Consider the following 22904-nt stretch of genomic DNA (forward strand, 5'->3'; position numbering starts at 1 on the left):
AATTGTAACTTACTTCATAGATCACCTAAATTTGAAAACAAACTCAGTCTTGAAGGAAGTCTTTCCAGAGCTCTTTGTTTTCCAGCCTTCCTAGGCAAAACTCATTAAACATAATTTAACTATTTCTTAAATAGTTTGGATCTCTATAACATCACAGAATTATATTCCTGGCCTTCCCTAAAAATTTTAGTTAAAAGCCAGATAATGTTTTCTGATGAGAAAATGGGAAACAAGTCCAGGGACTGTTCCAGAGATGTGCGGTTGGACCAAAAAGCAGGATTTCTGACATGTATGAGACAGCCTCTCTTTGTAGACCTCAGCCAGAGTGCTGGTACATCCCTGTCCTCAGGGGTTACTTATGAGTAGGTCCAGGTGCCCCTTTGCTAGGTAGTGCCATGTGACTCTACTCTAAATGTTCTTTGCTTTCTCCCTTCATTGTCAGTGGTGTAACACTTCTTACTGTTTTCAGTGCCTTTAGCAGAAACCTCCAGACCCTTTTCTAAACTGCTGTTTCTCATCTTCTGTCCTGGAAAACCACATCATCAAGCTTGAAAAGCACACTTCTAAGCTAATGGATCCTTTCAATTGTACGATGCCTTGAATAGGGCTATTAATGGCATTTTGACAAACACCAGACGTGTGGTGAATTATGGTTACATACCATAGATCCAAGGGAGCCCTCGCATATGGAAGGTGAAGTGGCACAGATGACATTTTTGGGGTATTTTGTGAGGATTTCTAAGACAGTGATTCTCAACCAGGGACTCTTGCTCCTCAGGGGACATTTGGCAATGTTTAGAAACATTTTTGGTTGTCTCAACCCACAGCGTCTAGTGGGTAGGGGCCAGAGATGCTATTAACATCCTATAGTGCACAGGACAACCCCCACAACAAAGAATTACCCGGCTCCAAAAGTGAATAGTGGCAAGCCTGAGAGAAACCCTAATCCAAGACCGTTAAATCTAAAGAACAAAGGGGCAGGATTCTGATTACAAACCTAAAACCATGAAAGAAAACACCCAAGATTTAGAGGAAGAGATGATAAAGATTAGCTGGTAGGATTTTGGAGTAAGATGATAAGTGTATGTTGAACTTTAGGAGAGGCTGCCAAACTTTTCCAAAAGGGTCTGTATTATTTTACACCTCTAAGACAATATGCGAGAGTTCCAGTTGCTCCATATCCTCACCAGCACTTGGTATTGGGTGGACCAAAAGGTTCATTCACTTTTTTCTGTAAGATGACTCTAGTAGCACTTAGTTGTCTTTAACTTCTTTCAAAACAATTTTGTTAGACTGTATGTGACAGCTGTCATATCAGCATGCATTGAAAAAAATCAAAATCGGTGAATTTTTGTGTAGCCATTTTAATATTGAAGATTGAAGAAAAAAGCAACGTTTTTGGCATATTGTGCTTTATGATTTCAAGAACGGTAAAAATGCAACTGAAATACCCAAAAAGATTTGTGCAGTGTGTGGAGAAGATGCTGTGACTGATCAAGTGTGTCAGAAGTGGTTTGCGAAGTCTCGTGCTGGAGATTTCTCACAGGATGATGCTCCATGGTCGGGTAGACCAGTTGAAGTTGATGGCGATCAAATCAAAACAATAATTGAGAACAATCAACGTTATACCACGTGAGAGATAGCCGGCATATTTAAAATATCCAAATCAAGCGTTGACAATCATTTGTACCAGCTTGGTTGTGTGAATCACTTTGATGTTTGGGTTTCACATAAGTTAAGTGAAAAAAACCTTCTCGACCACATTTCTGCATGCAATTCTCTACTGAAACGTAATGAAAATGTTCCTTTTTTTAAAAAAATAAATTTATTTATATATAGCTGTGTTGGGTCTTCCTTGCTGCACGTGGGCTTTCTCTAGTTGCGGTGAGTGGGGGCTTCTCTTTGTTTCAGTGCTCGGGCTTCTCATTGTGGTGGCTTCTCTTGTTGCAGAGCACGGGCTCTAGGCGCGTGGGCTTCAGTAGTTGGCCCGAAGGCTTAGTGCTCCATGTGCTCCACGGCATGTGGGATCTTCCTGGACCAGGGATCGAACCCACGTCCCCTGCATTGGCAGGCGGATTCTTAACAACTGCACCACCAGGGAAGTCCCAAAGATGTTTACATTTTTAAAACAAATTGTGATGGGGGATGAACAGTGGATACTGTACAACAATGTGGAATGGAAGAGATTGTGGGGCAAGTGAAATGAACTACCACCAACCACTCCAAAGTCCAGTCTTCATCCAAAGAAGGTGATGTGTATATGGTGGGATTGGAAGGGAGTCCTTTGTTATGAGCTCCTTCTGGAAAACCAAATGATTAATTCCAACAAGTACTGCTCCCAATTAAACAAACTGAAAGCACAGTTGACAAAACTGTCCAGAGTGAGTCAACAGAAAATGCATAATTTTCCATCAGGATAATGCAAGACCGCATGTTTTTTTGATGACCGAGCAAAACTGTTACAGCTTGGCTGGGAAGTTCTGATTCATCCGTCATATTCACCAGACATTGCACCTTAGAATTTCCATGTATTTCGGTCTTTACAAAATTCTCTTACTGGAAAAAATTTCAATTCCCTGGAAGACTGTAAAAGGCAGTTCTTTGCTCAAAAAGATAAAAAATTTTGGGAAGATGAAATTATGAAGTTGCCTGAAAAATGGCAGGTGGTGGTGGAACAAAAGAGTGAATATGTTGTTTAATAAAGTTCTTGGTGAAAATGAAAAATGTGTCTTATTTTTACTTGAAAAACCAAAGGCACTTTTCGGCCCACCCAATATTATCAGTTTTATTTTTTCTATTTTTAGCCATTCTGATAGGAAATGGTATCTCAGTTGTGGCTTTTTATTTGCATTTCATTAATGACTAATGTTGATTGTCTGTTCATGTGCTTATTTGCTATCTATATATCTTTCTTGGTGAGGTACCTGTTTATACAACTTTGCCCATTTATTTAACTGGGTGATTTGTTTTTTTATTACTGAATTCTGAGTTTTTTTTTTTAATAAATAAATAAATTTATTTATTTATTTTTATTGGCTGTGTTGGGTCTTTGTTGCTGCACATGGCCTTTCTCTAGTTGCGGAGAGCGGGGGCTACTCTTCATTGTGGTACATGGGCTCCTCATTGCCGTGGCTTCTCTTGCTGTGGAGCACGGGATCTAGGTGCGTGGGCTTCAGTAGCTGCGGCACATGGGCTTAATAGTTGTGGCTCACGGGCTCTTGAGTGCAGGCTCAATAGTTGTGGCACATGGGCCTAGTTGCTCCGCGGCACGTGGGATCTTCCTGGGGCAGGGATTGAACCTGTGTCCCCTGCATTAGCAGGTGGATTCTTACCCACTGTGCCACCTAGGAAGTCTCTGACAGTTCTTTTTACATTCTAAATACAAGTCCTTTGTCAGTTATATATTTTGCAAATGTTGGCTTACAGTCTGTGGCTTGTCGTTTGATTCTCCTAACAGTGTCTTGCATAAAGCAGAAGTATTTAATTTTGGTTAAGTCCAGCTTATCATTTTTTCTTTCAGGGATTGTGGCATATCTGAGAAATCTTTGCATAACTGAAGGTCATGTTTTCTTTTAGATGTTTTACAATGTTAGGTTTTACGTTAGATGTATGGGTGAGGTTCACTATTATTATTGTTGTTTTTGCCTATGGATGTCCAGTTGCCTAGCACCATTTGCTGAAAAGACTAGCCTTTCTCCTTTGATTTGCCTTTGCACCTTTAAGCAAAATCAATTGACTGTATATATGTGTGTCTCTATAACTGAACTCTCTATGCTGTTCCATTGATCTATTTGTCTATCTTTTACCAATTCTACAATGTTTTGATAAATATATTTTTATAGTAAGTCTTGAAATCAGGTAGTGTGAGTTCTCCAACTTTGTTCCTTTTTTTTTTTTCCTTCAGAATTGTTTTGGCCCTTCTAGTTCCTTTGCCTATCCATATATATCTTAGAATCACCTTGTTGATTTCTGTAAAAACGTCTGCTGGGATTTTTGATTGAGATTGAGTTGAATCCTTGGATCAGTTTACGGAGAATGGAATCTGAACGATACTGAGTCTTTCCACGAACACAATATCTCTCCATTTATTTAGGTCTCCTTTGACATCTTTCCTTAGTGTTTTATAGTTTTCAGCATACAGATTCAGCACATATTTTGTTAGAGTTATATTTACTTCTTTTTCTCTGCTATTATACAAGATACTATTCTTTAATGTCAATTTCTAATGTCAGTGCTAGTGTGTAGACAAATACTGGTATATTGATCTTGTGTATTGTTCTCACTTATCAGTTCTAGGACTTCTTAAAAAAAAGACTTCTTGGGATTTTCTACATAGACAATAATGTTGCAAATAGAGTTTTATTTCTTTTTATTTTTAAAGATTTTATTGTAATGTTGATTTACTGTTGTGTTTATTTCTGCTGTATAGCAAAGTGACTCAGTTATATATATTCTTTTCCATATGGTTTATCACAGGATATTGAACACAGTTCCCTGTGCCATACAGTAAGACCTTGTTTCTCCTATTTCTTACTTTTTAATCTGGATGTTTTTTGTTTCTTTTTCTTGCTTTATTGTGCTGGCAAGGACCTCTAGGGGGATGTTAAACAGGAATAGTAAAGTGGACATCTTTGCCTTGTTCCCAGTCTTAAGGGGAAAACAGTATTTCATAGTTAAGTATGATGTTAGCATTAGGGTTTTTTTGTAGATGCCCTTTTTCAGATTAAGGAAGTTTCCTTCTATTCCTAGTTTGCTAACAGATTTTGTCATGAATGGATGTTGAATTTTGTCAAATGGTTTTCCTATACTGATGTGATCATAGTTTTTCTTCTTTAGTCTATTGATATTGTGAATTGTATTGCTTGATTTTCAAATATTGAATGAGCTTTATATTCCTGGGATAAAGCCCACTTGGTCATTATGTATTCTCCTTTTCATATATTACTAGATTGAATTTGCTAATATTTTGTTGAGGACTTTTTTGAGTCTATTTATGAAAAGGATATTGGTCTGTGGTTTTCTTTTAATGTTACTCTGGTTTTAGTTATCTCTGTCTTCTTGAATGAGCTTTGGTACTTTCTTTCAAGGAATTTGTCTGTTTCACCTGAGTTGCTGAATTTATTGACATAAAGCTGTGCATAGTATTCCCTTTGTATCCTTTTAATGACTGTAGGATCTGTAGTGATTTCTCTTTCACTCTTCATACTGGTAATTTGTGTGGTAGTATCCTCTTCCTCTCCCTCCTCCTTTTCCTTCTCTTCTTCCCTGTCAATCTGACTAAAGGTTTATTAATCTTATTGACCATTGCCTGATTCTCTGGCCAGAAACATAACATTTCTTACAGTTTTAGCCACCTTTTCACTACATCACTGCCTAGGACTAGGGCAAAGCCAGGAGAGCAAAAGGAAAAAAAAAAACCCAGGAAACTCACCCTCTATACCAGCCCCTTCTGTAAGTTTTGACTCCCTTTCAGAGTCACCTGATTTTGTTTACTTTTCAGAGTCCTCAGATAGTTGCTCTTTGTATTTTATCCAGAGTTTTTCATCGTATTCAGCAGGAAAGAGAGACTGTATTGCCTTACCTCAGCATGCTAGAAGCAGAACTCTCCTGGAATGCTTTTTTTGATCATGGACAGTATTTTTACCTTCACTAGCTGTTCCTAAGAAACCTGTCAGTGAGTGCATGTTTTGGGGTGTCAGGTAACCATGAAGGTATTGGTTACTCAGAGAAAACTGTCTGAGGAACTCTAGCTTTCTCACAGTGAAATGTCATGAATCTCTTCTTCTGTTATAAAAGAAACCCAGTTCCAGCTGGCTTGAGAACACTATTAGTTTACCATCTGCCCACCTGGCATCTTTTGGAGTCTCAAAGACATCAAACCCAGAACTCCTGCCTCTGACCTGGAGGGCAGAAGTGTCACCAGGAATTCTTTATCTCTTAACATTGCTTCCCTACGTTGATTCCGTCTCAGGCAGATGCCTTTTGGGTGGTCCACCATGGCCTACATCCTCCCAGCTCAGCAACCCCAAACGACAGAGAGTGGCTTTCCCCAGTAGTTCCAGCAAACATCCAGAAGCTCTCACTAGTCCAGCAAGGGTAACATACTCATCTCTGAACCAATCCCTGATGCCAAGGCATGGAATGTACTGATTGACAGCCTGGATCATATGTCCAGCCTAGGGTCAGATGGGGTTGGGGCATCAGCCACACCTGAACCTCAGAGACTGAGTGGGAGCAACTTAACCCATGCATTTCAACTGAGGTGATATCCTCCCCCCACCCCACCAAGGAGTTAAAAACATCTTAGATATAATGGTTTAACAGATTGACAGTATATCTGGGGGATTAATATTTCAAGGGGGTGGGTAATTAGGAAAAGAAATGTCTAAAAGGGCTTCTGAGGGGACAACAATTTAAAAAGAGGTTGAGAAACACTGTCCTAAAGGAAACTGAGGTGCTGTTATTAGAAGAAGGGGGATGGATACCAAACAGCAAAACTAGCGTCTGTCTGCTCTGGGGGAGTCTGGAAACTGGAGCCGGCAGCAGACAGGTGGCCAGCAGGTGCCATCTGTCAGGGGGTGGAGAGCGGGGTGGGAGCTAGTGTCTAGAAAGCTGAGCCTCGTCTTCAGTCTCCCTGACCTAGGAGTTCTGGGACTGAAGGCTTATTTTACATGAAGTGTGTGGTAGTACCCTGACCCAGCCATTCTCTGTTGTCTCTGGTGCAGGTGAAGAATGAAGTGGAGAAGCTCCCCAGGCAGCAGCGGAAGGAGAGCATGAAGCAGAAGATGGAGGAGCATGCGCAGAAAAAACAGCTTCTCGTGAGTCCTTGTCCCTCAGTTGGGAAGTATTGGGGTTGGGGAGTCCCAGGTTTGAGATGCAGAGCCCCTCTCTATGTCCATGCCCTGCCCCTTAAGTACTCACCTTTTATTCTGAATACCTAAATCCAGACCATCCTGGTTATCATTCCTATTATCACCTCCACCATGCAGCCTTTCTTGATTGCTCTCACTCCAGATGGAAGTGAGCTCTCCCATTTCCAGGAGACACCAACCACCTTTAACATCTACCTCTCCCAAAGTCTTTTGTGCCTCCTGCCTCGTTTATGGTTGTTTGTACATCACATCTCCTTGACCAACCCGGTATATCCATATGCCCACTTGGCATCTTTTGGAGTCTCAAAGCCATCAAACCCAAATAGGACCTGGTCCTATTCTCATGTTCTCAGGGGACACCGCCCTGCATTGTGTTGTCAGGCCAGAAGCCTTGTCATTCCTGACACTTCTTTTCCCTCCAATCCTTCATTACTTCTTGAAGCTTGGATTTTTTTTTTTTTTTTTAAATCTCCAGACTCTTTCTGGATCCATCAACTTGTCAACATCTCTGTGACCCCCTAGCCATTGTTGTCTTTTGCCTGGACTTCTGCAGTAGCCTTCCAGCTAGTTTCCCTGCAGTTCTTTCTCTCACAGCAGTTGGTGTCATCAATACAAATTCCAAATCTGATCATGACACCCTCCCGCAACAGCCCTCTGCCCTTAAAACTTTCAGTGGCTCCCACTTTGTCCATAAAATCATATCAGCCTTCTCACATGCTTTCAAGGCCCTGTAGGTCTGGTTCCTGTCAGCCTCTCCCAGCTAGACACTGTCCCCTCTGTCCCAGCCTTCTTTTCACTTCATGGTCTCATTTTGTCCCACTTCCTTTGCCCCCAAATGCAAAGAAAATTAGAGTCTACAATTACAAATGTTTTGTATATTATCTGGTTTAGCATTCATGGCATACCAGGGTAGGTGCTGTTTTTTTCCCCCCTTTACAGAGGACGAAACAAAGGCTCAGAGAGGTGGCACTGCACAGTGGGGTCCGAGGTCTCAAACTGAGTCTGACTCCAGGACACCATCATGCTTTCCTACAACCTGTCCCTTGACAGATTGATTAGAAAAAGAGTGCAAGGTTAGGGAGGGTAGGGGAGACAGGCCCTAGTCCTCGCAGAGGGAGAGCAGATTGGCCCTTTTAGGAGGCGACTCTGGCAAGGGCATCAAGAGCTTCAAAAATGTACACATCCTTTGGCCTAGAATTTTTGCTTCTAGGACTAATCTTGAAGATGAATCATCACAGAGGTTCAAGGATATTTAGCTACCAGAATGTGAAGAGCAGCAGTATCTGAAAGAAAGAAAACCTATAAACAATCTATGATAGATTGGGTAGATAAGCTACCACAAAATATTTTCAGCCATTAAAACTTATTTTTGACAGATTACATTATGACATGGAAAGGTCTTTTGAATTTTAAAAATTGTAGTAAAATAGACAAAATTTTATATCTTACCCATTTTTAAGTGTACAGATCAGTGTATTTATTAAGTACCTTCACATTACTGTGCATACCATCACCACTACGATCCATCTCCAGAACTCTTCATCTTGCAAAACGGAAACTCTGTACCCATTAAACAGTAACTCCTCATGGTACCCTCCCCCAAGTCCCTGGCAACCACCATTCTACTTTCTGTCTCTACGAATATGACCTCATAGAAGTGGAATCATAACAGTATTTGTCCTTTTGTGTCTGGTTTATTTCACTTAGTGTCCTCAGGATTCAGCTGTGTTGTAGCATGTGTAAGAATGTCCTTCCTTTTAAGGAAGAGCCGAATAATATTTCATTGTCTGTATATACCACATTGTGTTTAAGATTTATTTATTTTGGCTGTGTTGGGTCTTTGTTGCTGCATGTGGGCTTTCTCTAGCTGCGGCAAGCAGGGGCTACTCTTCGTTGCGGTGTGCGGGCTTCTCAGTGTGATGGCTTCTCTTGTTGAGCATGGGCTCTAGGCACGTGGGCTTCAGCAGCTGCAGCATGTGGGCTCAGTAGTTGTGGCACGCGGGTCCTAGAGCGCATGGTCCTGCGTAGTTGCACCACATGGGCTCAGTAGTTGTGGCTTCTGGGCTCTAGAGTGCAGGCTCAGTAGTTGTGGCATGCAGGCTTAGTTCCTCTGCAGCATGTGGGATTTTCCTGGACCAGGGATCGAATCCATGTCCCCTGCATTGGCAGGTGGGTTCTCAACCACTGCACCACCAGGGAAGTCCCCACATTGTGTTTATCGATTCATCTGTTTATGGACATTTGAGTTGTTTCCAATCCCTTGACTATTGTGAATAATGCTGCCATGAATGTGGGTGTACAAATATCTCTTCAAGTGTTTTAAAATAATTTTTGTGAAACAACAACATATGTAGATACAATTATATAGATACACCCAAAACCAGTTGCTAGTATTGGGTGATAAGATTAGCCCGAGTTTTTAGTTTCTTAATGTATTTCTTAAATTTTTTATTAAAAATTTTTTTTTAATTTTTGAATTTGTTATTTTTATTGAAGTATAGTTGATTTACAATGTGTCAGTTGCAGGTGTACAGCATAGTGATTCAGTTACACACACACACATATATATTCTTTTTCAGATTCTTTTCCCTTAAAGGTTATTAGAAAATATTGGGTATAGTTCTCTGTGCTATACAGTAGGTCCTTATTGGTTATCTACTTCATATATAGTAGCCGAATTTTTTAAATTTAAATTTTAGTTTTTACTCTTTAAGGAAAATTAAAAATATAGGCAGAAACAGGTATAATATAATGAACCCCCATATACCCATCACCTGATCTTAGTAATTATCAACTCCTGTCCACTCACTCCTCTACTCTACTGTATCATTTTGAATCAAATCCCAGATATCACATTATTTTACCTGTAAATATCTCTATATGTATCTCTAAAAAAAAAAAAATAACCACTATTCCATAAACACACCTAAAATTTTAAATACTTAATAGGACCGGGACTTCCTGGCCAAGCAGAAGGAGGACCTGGAGCTGGCGATGAAGAGGATCACGGCCGACAACAGGCGGGAGATCTGTGACAAGGAGCGTGAGTGCCTCGCTAGGAAGCAGGAGCTCCTTCGAGGTGGGTGCCTGAGAGCGGGTGGTGCATGTTGGCCTAGAATCTCCATGAATGGACATCCCAGCCCTGGGCAAGGAAGAACTGCTAGGTCTTCTCCACCCGAAGACCAAACATCCGCCTTCATGGTGAGACATGAGGAGAACCCCCACTGGAGTCAGGACGGAGGCAGAGATGCTAATTATCAACAACACTATTTGACATTATTGCAGATGTCAAGGAAAGAAAAAGAAAAAAAAAAGGAAGCGATATAGAGTGGGTGGAAATCGTGAGTGCGTGCGCTGGGTTAACGGGGCTGGGGAGTGGGGGGTGGGGTGGCAGTATTGAGAGCCAGCATATATTGAGCCACTCCTCTGCCAAGCCACGTGGCTTAATCTTATACCTTAATCACATTGAATCCTCTCTTTAACCCTACAAGGCAGGTCCTACTGTTTCTCCATTTTTATAGATAAGGAAAGTGAGGCTTGGAGAGTGACTCTTCTTTGGCCAGGGCTGCACAGTTAATGAGTGGTAGAGTGGGTCTTGGATGCAGACCTTATCTTGAAGCCAAGCTCTTAACTGCCCTAGTGTGGCCATGTTTCGGCTGGTTGCCATACTGGCAAGTCCCTCTCAGCATAAGACTGTCCAGAGACAACAGTGTGGGCCACCATCCAGAGGGAGGAGGGCAGGGGGACTCCTGGGGAAGAAGGGGATTGGAGAGGGGGCTTAAGTATCTGGATCATGTCACTCAGCAAGGGGAGCTCAGCTGGGGAGGCTCTGGGGGAGAGGGCTCTGGAGGGCACAGGGCTTGGGGTCTGTATATATTCCCCAGGCTATCTTATCTATGGCTAGTAGATGTTGGGTACAATTTTATGGGGTATGCAAAGCAAGCAGGCTCCAAATGGCTCGAAGTCTGTTGTTTGAACTGCATTTAAAACAACTGGATGGGAGAAAATTGGAGTTTTGTGCCTGTGGGCTTTGTAACTAATGGTCCCTGTGTGTTGTAAAGATGTAACACAGGACTAATATACAAGTGCTCTCTCTGACTCATTATTATAACACGGGCCGCAGCCAGGACTCTGATGGTCAGTGCAGTTAAACAGTATAAACTGCTCAGTACTTGATATGGACCAAGCAAAATGGGGTCCTTGGTATTCCAACATTCTGAATAGAGCCATGGATTTTTCAGAAAAGCCCTTGTTTCCTTTTCTTATCATGTGATGGTCTGTTAAGAACCATCCCTACTTATGGGACTGTGGTTCTGATTTTGGTTTGGAAGCCAAATCACTGTTCTGGTGTTCTTTGGGTAGATGCTGGCTTTCATGGAATAGGAGTGCAGTGAAATAAACTGAACATTCGCAGTGGGCTGAGCACGACCAGCTGCATCTTGCAGGGTGTGAGGTTCTCCATTTGACACCAGCTCCCTGCCTTGTCCTGAGCACAGGGTCGGTTAATAGACTTCCAGTGATAAAATGCCAGATGTTGTTTCAACAATGCATATATGGGATGTGGAGGGTCTCACCTATTTTTCAAGGTAGGACATAGTGACAAGAAGCTGTCCTGTCTTCATGGGGTTTCTATGTGTGCCCTTCCCATGTGCCCATTAGGAAAGCAGAGGTGTGATGTAGACTGAACATGAAACTGTCTTCCAAGGACTTTTCCCTCCATGGTATGGTTGCGCCCATTTAGCAGAGGTGGAAGACAAGGCCTGGAGAGGATTTTTTGTCCATCCCAAATCCCAGCGATGCCGCTGGGTTCTAGCCTAGCTCTCTGGTTTCTCTGGCTCCTGACTCCAAACACTTCCTGCTGTACCATGCTGCTGGGAGCTGTCATCCCTGGAAGTTTTGAAGAGTTGGCTCAGCCAACATAGTCTAATGAGGTGGCACAGTTTTCAGCCACAGTGTGAGGAGACCTGGTTTGGGCGTGGAGGGGAGGGCCTGGTGGGGCTCTGGCCATCTGTACCTCACTGGGTGGCGTGTCCCCTGCAGACCGGGAGGCAGCGCTCTGGGAGATGGAGGAGCATCACCTGCAGGAGAGGCACCAGCTGGTGAAGCAGCAGCTCAAAGACCAGTACTTCCTCCAGCGGCATGAGCTGGTGCGCAAGCACGAGAAGGTGAGGCTTCCTGCTGGCTTGGGTGCAGGGGCTGCTACTGGGAGACCTGGGAGAGCCGTGAGGCCACCCCTTGATGAGGCATCACTTGCTCCCGAGACGAGCCAAGCTGGCCACCGTGAGGCTTGAGAGGTTCTTGGGGGGTGTCCTGCCACAGACCCAGGGCCTAGGAATCAGGGAAACCATGCAGGGAAGCAGATGGCCCGAGCAGCTCCCTCACTGACTCTGACACCTGATGGATGTCTCTCTGACTTTTTTTCCTTTTTTTTTTTGTCCTGCTTTTTTTCCCATTTTCATTTTATTTCTCTTTCCCATGCATTTCCTCAGAATATTTTTTTAAATTGAAATACAGTTGATTTACAATGTCATGCTAATTTCTGCTGTTCAGCAAAGTGTTATACATGTTATTTTTTAATATTCTTTTCCATTATGGTTTATCCCAGGAGACTGGATATAGTTCTCTGTGCTACACAGCAGGACCTTGTTGTTTATCCATTCTAAATATAATAGTTTGCATCTAACCCAAAAGTCCCAGTCCATCCCTCTTCTTCCCCTTCTCCCCCTTGGCAACCACAAGTCTGTTCTCTATGTCTGTGAGTCCATTTCTGTTTCGCAGATAGGTTCATTTGTGTCATATTTTAGATTCCACATATAAGTGATATCACATGGTATTTGCCTTTATCTTTTTGACTTACTTCACTTTGTATAATCTCTAGTTGCATCCATGTTGCTACAAATGGCATTATTTCATTCTTTTTTATGGCTGAGTAGCATCCTATTGTATATATGTATCACATATTCTTTATCCATTCATCTGTTGATGGACATTTAGGCTGTTTCCATGTCTTGGCTATTGTGAATAGTGCTGCTGTGAACATAGGGTTGCATGTATCTTTTTGAATTATCGTGTTGTCCAGGTATATATCCAGGAGTGGGATTGCTGGATCATATGATAGTTCTATTTTTAGTTTTCTGAGGAACCTCGATACTGTTTTGCATAGTGGCTGCACCAATTTACATTCCCACTAACAGTGAAGGAGGGTTCACTTTTCTCCACACCCTCTCCAGCATTTGTTATTTGTAGACTTTCAATGATGACCATTCTGATTGGTTTGAGGTGGTACCTCACTGTAGTTTTTATTTGCATTTCTGTAATAATTAGTGATGTTGAGCATCTCTTCATGTGCCTACTGGCCATCTGTATGTCTTCTTTGGAGCAATGTCTATTAAGGTCTTCTGCCCATTTCTGATTGGGTTGTTTGTTTTTCTGTGAAGTTGTATGAGCTGTTTGTATATTTTGGAGATTAAGCCCTTGTTGGTTGCATCATTTGCAAATATTTTCTCCCATTCTGTAAGGTGTCTTTGGTTTTTTTGTTTTTTGTTTTGTTTTTAATGGGTTCTTTTGCTGTGCAAAAGCTTGTAGGTTTGATTAGGTCCCGTTTGTTTTTGTTTTTATTTCTATTGTCTTGGGAGACTGACCTAAGAAAACATTGGTACGATTTATGTCAGAGAATGTTTTGCCTGTGTTCTGTTTTGGAGTTTTATGGTGTCATGTCTTATGTTTAAGTCTTTAAGCCATTTTGAGTTTATTTTTGTGCATGGCATAAGGGTGTGTTCTAACTTCACTGATTTACGTGCAGCTGCCCAACTTTCCCAGCACCACTTGCTGAAGAGACTGTCTTTTTCCCACTTTATAGTCTTGCTCCTTTGTTGAACATTAATTGACCATAGGTGCGTGGGTTTATTCCTGGGCTCTCTATTCTGTTCCATTGATCTGTATGTCTGTTTTGATACCAGTACCTTACTGTTTTGATTACTGTAGCTTTGCAGTAGTGTCTGAAGTCCCTCAGAATACTCTTAGATTTCAACTTAAATACCATCTCTGCCAGGAAGTCTTCCTTAACCTCCCCAGACAGGGTGAGGGCCCCTTCTCCATGTGGCCAGAGCACCCTCTACTTCTGTGTAATTGTCTCATTTCAGTCTGGGGGACTGAAATGAGACAGGTAAGCTGAGGTCTGGATGCACAGCTAGTGTGGGTTATTACAACTCTTAACCAAAGTGCAGTGCTGCAAATCAGCACGAGGCTGTGACAGCTTGGAATAAACATGCCCAACCTGGCTAGGAAGTTGGGGGACTTGCTGGCTTCTTGGGGGAGGTGATGCCTACGCTGAGTTTTGAAATACAAACAGGTGTTAGGTGAAGGAAAACATTCAAATTTACCAAGACTTTAAAAAATATGAATTGACATCTGTCATCAGTCCCATCCCATTAATGTACATTTTGCTTTGAGATACTAGCTCAGGATAGCGTGACAGCACTGGTTAGGTGAGAAGGTATTTAGAAGGTTAGAATCTAAAACAAAATGTTATTTAAGAGTAGATGTAAAATGACGCAAGCCTTGCTCTGCTGAGCATTCTGGACCACATGGGTCCTGTGCTTCTGAGTTGCATGTGGCAGCCTTGGCCTCTGACCACCCCCGTGTGCCCGGAGCACAGCTGACCTCGGCCCTTGCTGGGTGTCCCCCTCAGGAACGCGAGCAGATGCAGCGCTACAACCAGCGCATGATGGAGCAGCTGAAGGTGCGGCAGCAGCAGGAGAAGGCGCGGCTGCCCAAGATCCAGAGGAGTGAGGGCAAGACGCGCATGGCCATGTACAAGAAGAGCCTCCACATCAATGGAGCGGGCAGTGCCGCTGAGCAGCGCGAGAAGATCAAGCAGGTGGGGGGCCTGGGATGTACTGGAGCGAGGACAGATCCAGGTTTGGTGGGGCCTGAATCTTATATGGTTGAAGAAGTATAAAGATACAGCATAGGGTGTTGGGAGGAGGAATGAATGGAAGCCACAGTCTCAGGCTGACTCCCCCTCTGGTGGACAGAGGAGGAGGCTTGGCATTGCTTTCTCATGTACATTCCCTGTCACATGCAGGGTGTCTATCCTGCAGCTCCTTCTGCTGGTAAAATCCTTCCTCTCCTCTACTGAGACCCCACTCACAAGTTAGCCATGTGGCTCGGGACATAGAGTCGGTGGCCTTGGGCTCCTGTGATTCCTGCTTGCTACACACGCTGTTGCCAATCTGGGGGCTCCCTGAGGGCGGGGGCTGGGTCTCAGCTCAGGGAGCGGACTTCAAACAGGAGGCACAGCCTGAGCGGTCAGGGCACTGAGGCTGTGTACAAGCCAGCCTCTCAGATGGGGTCTCCCTGGGACAGGGCTGAGGTGGGCCCCCAGCCAGGCCTGTGGCCGAGGCATCTCACCTGCTCTCTGTTGCAGTTCTCCCAGCAGGAGGAGAAGAGGCAGAAGTCAGAGCGGCTGCAGCAGCAGCAAAAACATGAGAACCAGACGCGGGACATGGCGGCACAGTGCGAGAGCAACATGAGCGAGCTGCAGCAGCTGCAGGTGCTGCCCGTCTGCCCTGCCCCTGCTCGCCTCAGTCCCCCTGAGCCAGACAGCCCTCTGGGGGCCCGGAGACCCTACAGACAGGGAACGAGTCTTTTCAGACAAGCTCATGGTGGAATGGTTTCCATCCTGCCGTCCTGTGTGATGTTGGCCAAATCCTGTCATCCTCCTGAGCCATCGTCCCCACACGAGGCTTTGTGGATGAGATGACAGAGCTGAGCTGAAAGCGTCAGGCCTGTGGCCTGGCAGCAGGCACGCTGCTGGATTTCTCGCTCATCACTGTGTCTTGGGAAAAGGTGTCCCAGTTACCCTAATACCAAAACCAGACATTGACAAGGAGGAAAACTACAGACCAGTATCTCTCATGAACACAGACGCACAAATCCCCAATGAAATGTTAGCAGACAGAATTTAAAAATGTATAAAAAGAAGTATACACCATGACCAGATGGGATTTATCCCAGGGCTGGTGCAATATCTGAACATGAGTTAATGTAATGCATGACATCAACAGGCTAAAGCAGAGAAATTACATGATCATATCATCAGTAGGCACAGAAAAGGCATTTGACAGAAGCTGACACCTGCTCATGATAAACGCTCTCAGTAAACTAGGAGTAGAGGGGAACGTCCTCAACATGATAAAAAATATCCACAGGAACCTACAGCTACCATCATCCTTAATGGTGAGAAGCTCAAAGCCTTCCCACTAAGGTCAGGAAGAGGTACCCTGATGTTGCCAAGCCCCTTTGTGACCCCTTTCCCTAGGGAGACCCCTGACCTCTTCAAGTTTTCCCCCTCCCGGTCAAGGCTGCTTCACCCTAGGGGCCCCCGCCCAGGAGCTGGTACTTGGCGGCCCCTTGTGGTGGAGTGAGGCATTGCCATACCTGACAGATGGGCTGACACAAACCTCTGTGACCTCAGGAAATTCTTTAGCCATTGGATCCATCTGGCAATTTCTGCAAAGGCAGGGAGGTGTGGAGGAGACACTGCAGGTATTGAAGCCTGGCAGGTAGGCACTCTGCAGCTTGTTGCTGTGTGAATTTTAGCCAAGCCACTTATCTTCTGTACCTGTGTTCCCAGCCCGGCCTTGTGGGGTCACCGCAAGGATGAAGTGAGGAAACCCATTTAGAGTGCTGGGAGCCCAGCGCCGGGCAGGCCAGAGGCCCTCAGGGCTGCTAGGAGTATTATTCCCACCCAAGAAAACTTCTAAATGCCCAGAACCCTTGGGCTTGAAACCCCCAATAAAAATCCCCCAAGGGGTCGTACTCGTGCAGTCCAGTGGGGTGAGGTATCAGGATAAAGGCACTTTCCCCCTGCTTTATAAACTCCTTATAAACCACAAGACTGATTCCCTGTGAGGAATCATCAGGGAATGGCCACTTTCGCCTGTGAGAGGTTCCAGGTTAAGTTTTGTGAGGCAGACCACTTACCTCAGTGAGAGAACAGGGAGGCTGGCGAACCTCAGCCAGGTCCACGGCCCTTACCCCTTGTCACAGCCTCTCCTGGAGAAATGGCATGTGATGCAGAAAATTATATAATTTATATAAATATAAAATATTTATACACATGGCTTATCTTAGCTCACGCTGCCATAACAAAATACCACAGACTGGGTGGCTTAAACAACAGAAGTTTATTTTCTTACAGTTTTGGAGCCTGGAAATCCATGATCAGCTTTGCCAGCATGGTTGGGTTCTGGTGAAGTCTCTCTTTCTGGCTTGCAGATGGATGCCTTCTTGCTGTGTCCTTACATGGCAGAGAGAGAGAGGACAGAAAAGGAGAGGGAGATGAGGGAAAGAGACAGGGAGGGAGCACTCCAGTATGTGAGGTCTCCGGTCTCTTGTTATAAGGGCACTAACCCCACCATGAGGGCCCTACCCTCTCACCTCCTCACCTCCTAAAGGCCCCATATCTCCAAATACCATCACATTGGGCATGAGGGCTTCAATGTATGGATTTTGGGGAGACGCAATTAAGTACACTCTATATATGTTTAACACAATACTGTTTATAACAGTGAAGATTAAGAGCAACCTAAGTGGCTAACAATAGGGGAATGTTTAAATAAATCAGATAAACCATACTGTGGGATATTCTGTAGGAATTAAAAATGATGATTATAAAAAATGTTAATTCTTTGTAGAAATGTTTACATTTGTCTCAGCCCTTTGTGCTCTTTACCTGTACTTCCTGGAATATGTTCCAGAATGAAAAGTGTCACCTCCTGGTAGAGCATGAGACCCAGAAGCTGAAGGCCCTGGATGAAAGCCATAACCAGAACCTGAAGGAATGGCGGGACAAGCTTCGGCCACGCAAGAAGGTAACCCTGTCTGGGCTGTGGGCGCAGTGGTGGGCTCTGCTCCGTGTCACGCCACCAGTGTCTGCCTAGGATGTGGATAAGATACAGATTTATGGATTTATTTTAAGGAACTGGCTCACCCGATTGTCAGGGCTGATAAGTCTGAAACCTGCAGGGCAGACTGCAGGCTGGAGAGCCAGGGAAGGGTTGATGTTGCAGTCTTGAGCCCTGGGGCAGTCTGGAGGCTCAGCCCCTCTTTCTTTAGTGGGACCTCAGTCTTTAAAGGCCTGCAACTGATTGAGTGAGGCCCACCCACATTATGGAATAAACACTCTGCTTTATTCAGAGTCTACTGAGTTAAATGCTAATCACACCTAAAAAATTCCTTCACAATGACATCTAGACTAGTTTTGACCAAACAATTGGTTACCATGGCTTTGCCAGGATGACAAATAAATTAACCATCACAGGGCCTCAGTGGGGTCATTCGTAAAGTGAATATGTGAATATTGTATAGTGTTATGCAGAAGTCACCGGCCCATAGTATAGGCCAAGGGCGTACTCATTTCCTTGCACTCTCCTAAACCCTCTGAGGAGAGAGCTGCCCTAGTTACCCTTGACCATGTGTGCTGAAGCCCTGAGGTCTGTTCTGCCATCATATTTCAGCTCTGCTTGCTGTAACTGTGGTCTGCCCAGGAGGCAGCTGCCCACCTCAGCCATATAATGGCCTTGGAAGTCCTTGAATAGACGCTTCCCTCCCTGTGCTAATGGAGATTTCTAGCTGGCCAAGGTCCCAGACCTTCCTGTTAACAGGCCTACACTTACCTGTAACCACGCCACGGTCTGCTGGGACTTTTGATACTTGACACTCAAATCAATAATACTCATGCTGACGCAGGTTGACTCTGGCACCAGGAAATAAATGTCCACTTCGTTCTCTTACCTGGGGCTTCTATACCCTTGGCACATCCTGAGAGTCTGAAAATGAATGATCACGTTGCCTCTGGCAGCTGCCTCACAGCCTAGATTGCTTCATGGGGGTGCCTGGGCTGAGGGGAGGCACTGCAAGTGTGTATTTAGAGCGCTGGCACTGGATTTTGCTTGTAGGGGCTGCCTCTTTCCAGAATGCTTTGTAGACTCATTCTGTCCTTAGTTACCTGGGTTGCTGCTGGAACACTGACCCAGAGGTGATGATTTTCATTCTGGAGTAAACATTCTTCTACACTCTTGCATTTCAGTTAGCAGCCTTCAGCTGCTGCCCATGTATGGGGGGCAGGGGAGATAACTGTACATTGTGGAATATTTTTAGAAAAATTAAGATTTCTTTCAGTAAGTACAGAATACTTATTTGGTAATGTCAATAAGGTGTTGCTTAGGTCACAGTTAACAAAGAATGTGGCCTCAGACAAGTCCTCCCTCCTGAACCTTGCTTTTGGGGGCTATAAGATGAAGATAACATTTCTTCCCTTAAAACAGGTGTTAGTAAACTATTGCCCACAGGCCAAATCTGGCCCACCACTTGTATTTGTATATAAAGTTTTATTGGAACACAGCCATACTCATTCATTTACATTTTGTCTCTGGCTGATTACATTACAACAGCAGCTGGGTAGTTGCAACAGCGACGTTAAGGTTTGCAAAGCCGAAAATATTTACAGTTTGGCCCTTTACAGAAAAAATATTGACTCCTGCCCTAGGTCATATAGAGGAATATATAGGTTATATAGAGATAAAATAGAGTAGTGTGTAAGAGCATAGGCTTTGAACTAAGACAGATGTGGGAGAAATTCCTAGCTCCCCCATTTCTAGTTGTGAGACCCTGGGCAAGTTACTAAACCTCTCTGTGCTCAAAAAGGTGGTAGCTATTATAATTACATTGGTATTCCTATAGCAGAAGTCACAAACTGATAACCTAGGGGCTGAAACTGGCTTATAGACGTTAGGTTTGGCCAACATACAGCAATGAAAAAAATTTAAGTTGCTGATTTTTTAAGTATAAGGAAATTCTACATAAAAATCTGGATTTCCAGTTTCTTTTGAAAACCCAGAAGCTCTTGCAACACTGGGCCCACTGTACTGCATGACAGCCATCGGCTGGAGCTGAGAAGAAACTGCCCTCTTCAAACAGTGCTCTTCACCTTACCACAGTCCCCACCATTCCCTATTGCCTCACATCTAGCTCTCTTCTCGTTTAATTCACCTGTCTGGCTCCTATAGGCACTGGATTTTGTAACCTCTGAGACAGAAGCTTAAACAGTAGTACTTTTATCTTGTTTATATATAACGTTTGCAAGTCACAAACACTTGAATATTAACATATCCAGAAAAGGAGAACTTGAGCCAAGAATCTGTGTGAATTAGCAGAAATTTCATATTAAGTCCAAGATGAGGCATGACTTCAAATACCTCGCCCTCCCTCACATGGATGTCTTATAACGGATTTGAAAAATTGGTGTTGTGATTCAGTGTCCTTTCCCCATCTGAAGGAACAAGAGCTTAAGGGGGTATCTAGTAGTTAAGTTGTTTGTTGAGGCTATTTCAGGGCATCAAAGAATAGTTTTAAAAAGAGAGAGAGAATGCTGGTCAAATCCTATGGAAGTGGTTACTTCTATAGTGAAAACAGTAATGAAACCACATTTACTGAGTAACCCACATGTGCCTGGCTTTGCAGATGTTGGAGCGCACTGTTTCAGAGCTTGAACTCTGACCCATCTTGACTCTGGCCCCAGCTAGCTGAATGACCTTGGGCAAGTGACCTAAACTCTCTTAAGCCTCAGTTTCTCCGTGGTTAAGATGGGGATAGTGGTATCTATCTTGTAGGGTGAAGATTAAATAAGATGTAACGCACTTAGCATAGTGCCTGACATGTAGGAAGTACTCAGTAATTACAGCCCATTAGTTTGTAATTTCATCTTTGCAGTAGCCCTGCCAAGGCAGGTAGTGATATTGCCATTTTACATGAGAGGAGACAGACGTGGAGAGGAACGGGAACATGCAGAGGCCCACCCAGCTGGTAATGGAGCTCAGTCCTGTTTGAATGTGAAGCCCCTGCTCTTTCCTCTGCCTCCATTTTTAATTGAATGCTTATTTTTGGAGAACCCTCAAGAACTTTTTCTGGTAGGACACAATTTATCTAGATAAACTTGCCTGTGCCTAAGGGAAGCTCTGGCACTGCTTGTGGCCTAAACGCTCCCCTCAGAGTTACCTGATGTTACAACGTTACAATGTAGAGAACGCCTGTCCTACCACAGGCTTAGAGAACTTGAATCTCAGGGGGTTGGCATGACTGTGCTGATATTCTGAAAAGAAGTCCCCTGATTCTGCAGGACAGTGCCCTGGTTAGGAACACCGTGTATGTAACTCGGACGTCTCTGCTCCCCTTGCTCCATCTTCTACCTCAGGTTTTCTCCATTCATGTGGCTGTTTTCCTGACAGCAGATCTGCATCTGCTTCTCCCTAGCACCCCATCTAGACTGGCATTTCCCCAAAGCAGAGCCCTTGGCCCACAGGAAACTCCTGCATGGCTGTGGCAGGAGGAAGGAGGAGGTGGTACTTACCTTCTGGGTGAGGGGCTCTGGGAAAGGAGAGAGGGAAGACCAAGTTACTTGAGCACTGAGGCCTGGGAGGGAAATTTCCAGAGAAGGCCACTTTGGTGGGGGTCCTGTGGTTGGGGGAGACGTTTGTCCTAAGGGATCCAGCTGAGCTCCATCTGCCCTCTGTCTGTCCTAGGCTCTGGAAGAAGATCTGAACCAGAAGAAGCGAGAGCAGGAGATGTTCTTCAAGATGAACGAGGAGGCAGAGTGCCTGAACCCCACCACCCCAAACAAGGCCACGAAGTTCTTCCCCTACAGCTCTGCGGATGCTTCTTAACAGCTACCTGGGGCTGTGGCTGGCAGGCCTCTGGGGCCCTCCCATTCTCTGTGAACAAGTACCTCAGGACCCCCTTCCCTCTTGCTCCCATGCCAGCTCGAATCCAGCCCCCTGCCTTGTGCCACCCAGCTGTGCCTGACAGACCCGCCCGGTGTTCCTGACTTCTCGCTCACTGGGGAGGGCGAGGTTTTATGATGTGCTGCCTGATCCTAATATATATTCCATTTGAGCCCCGGGTTCCTTCGAGCTGTCAGTGATTTGGGCTGTTGGTGGGGCCAGGGACAAGGAGGAATCGGCGTTGCGTGGCCTTGAGGCCCCTCCTGTTTGCCAAGACACCGGTTTTGCCGCCTGTGGGCACAAAGTGCTACCACTGAAGTCACCATGGGCTTGTCCATATTGTAATTCCTGGTGGCTTTTCACCCATTCCCTGCAGTGTCAGACCAAGAATCATGGCTCCTAACAGCCATTTTGGTTCCCAGGGGGGCCTCGTCTGCACCCAACTGCTGAGGGGGTGCCCTCATTCCTCCAGTTCCCCCAATTTGCTTTCCTCTTGGGACAACATCTACAATGGTGGGAGGGGGAGAGCCTGAACGCTTCATCCTGATCTCAGGTGTTTCGTGCCATCTTGTATTCCCCCTTCCTGCACATGTGCCTACCCACCCCCGCAAACAGCTTGGCCCCCTGGTGCTACCTAGGCTTGCCTCCACCCTGGGCCTCTTGGTGCTGGGTGGACTGGAACATGTTTGCTGCCTGAACCCGTGCCACTGAGCATGTTAGGAAGAGCTGCTGGTATGGGGTGTGCTGGGTGTTGGCATGAGAGGCACAGATGGCACAGGCTGAACTGCCAGTCTGTGATTCCTTTTGGCCCTGCACAGGATCCTGTGTTCAGGGATAAATTTCTCGCCCCATAAGACTTTCCCAGCCCAGTCATTCTGTCTCATACTTGCCCATCCTGTCTGCAGGTGATATGGGAAGGCTGCTTCCCTCTGCTCTGGGTCCCTCCTAGTTCTGAGTCCGGCCTTACACTTCAGACAGAGAGGCTGGCCATCACTGGAACTTCTGTTCAAGGAGAAAAAGCATCAGGGAGAAATGTAGTGCTTCCTGCCCCCAGGAACCTGGCAGAAGCAAAGCTTCTGTATCTCAGATGGAATCTGGGGCCTTTGGATGACTCAGCTGGCCTCCCACAGATTCTGATCCCCACAGGCTAGAGTGTAGATAACCCAATAAAAGCAAACGCTTAAGCCAGCATTTGGTTTATTTACAAAGAAAACTTTTTTTCACCTGTATGTCTAACTTAAAAAAAATC

At 44.8% G+C, this 22904-nt stretch overlaps 1 protein-coding gene and 1 long non-coding RNA gene across 10 annotated transcripts in view; one reads left to right on the plus strand and one right to left on the minus strand.

Moving 5' to 3' along the window:
- Positions 1–21598, plus strand: part of STK10 (serine/threonine kinase 10) — a 122426-nt gene extending 100828 nt beyond the window's left edge. For both annotated transcript variants that reach the window (XM_057729109.1, XM_057729118.1), the window contains exons 13-19: positions 6726–6818; positions 9822–9951; positions 11913–12037; positions 14563–14751; positions 15301–15426; positions 17636–17749; positions 21458–21598. In XM_057729109.1, the coding sequence (XP_057585092.1) occupies positions 6726–6818; positions 9822–9951; positions 11913–12037; positions 14563–14751; positions 15301–15426; positions 17636–17749; positions 21458–21598 (918 nt within the window). The remainder of the gene's footprint in view (positions 1–6725; positions 6819–9821; positions 9952–11912; positions 12038–14562; positions 14752–15300; positions 15427–17635; positions 17750–21457) is intronic.
- LOC130849890 (uncharacterized) overlaps positions 2099–22904 on the minus strand; it is a 66760-nt gene continuing 45954 nt past the window's right edge. For 3 of the 8 annotated variants that reach the window (XR_009052805.1, XR_009052804.1, XR_009052802.1), the window contains 4 exons: positions 17611–22657; positions 17075–17175; positions 16860–16931; positions 14733–16385 (listed from right to left, as the gene is read on the minus strand). This is a non-coding gene — a long non-coding RNA (uncharacterized LOC130849890). Of the gene's footprint in view, positions 8156–14732; positions 16386–16859; positions 16932–17074; positions 17176–17610; positions 22658–22904 lie in introns of those variants that run through there. The other 5 variants (XR_009052800.1, XR_009052801.1, XR_009052807.1 and 2 more) reach the window with 5 other exon arrangements.

Source organism: Hippopotamus amphibius, chromosome 1, assembly GCF_030028045.1.
Source record: "Hippopotamus amphibius kiboko isolate mHipAmp2 chromosome 1, mHipAmp2.hap2, whole genome shotgun sequence".
Taxonomy (NCBI): Eukaryota; Metazoa; Chordata; class Mammalia; order Artiodactyla; family Hippopotamidae; genus Hippopotamus; species Hippopotamus amphibius.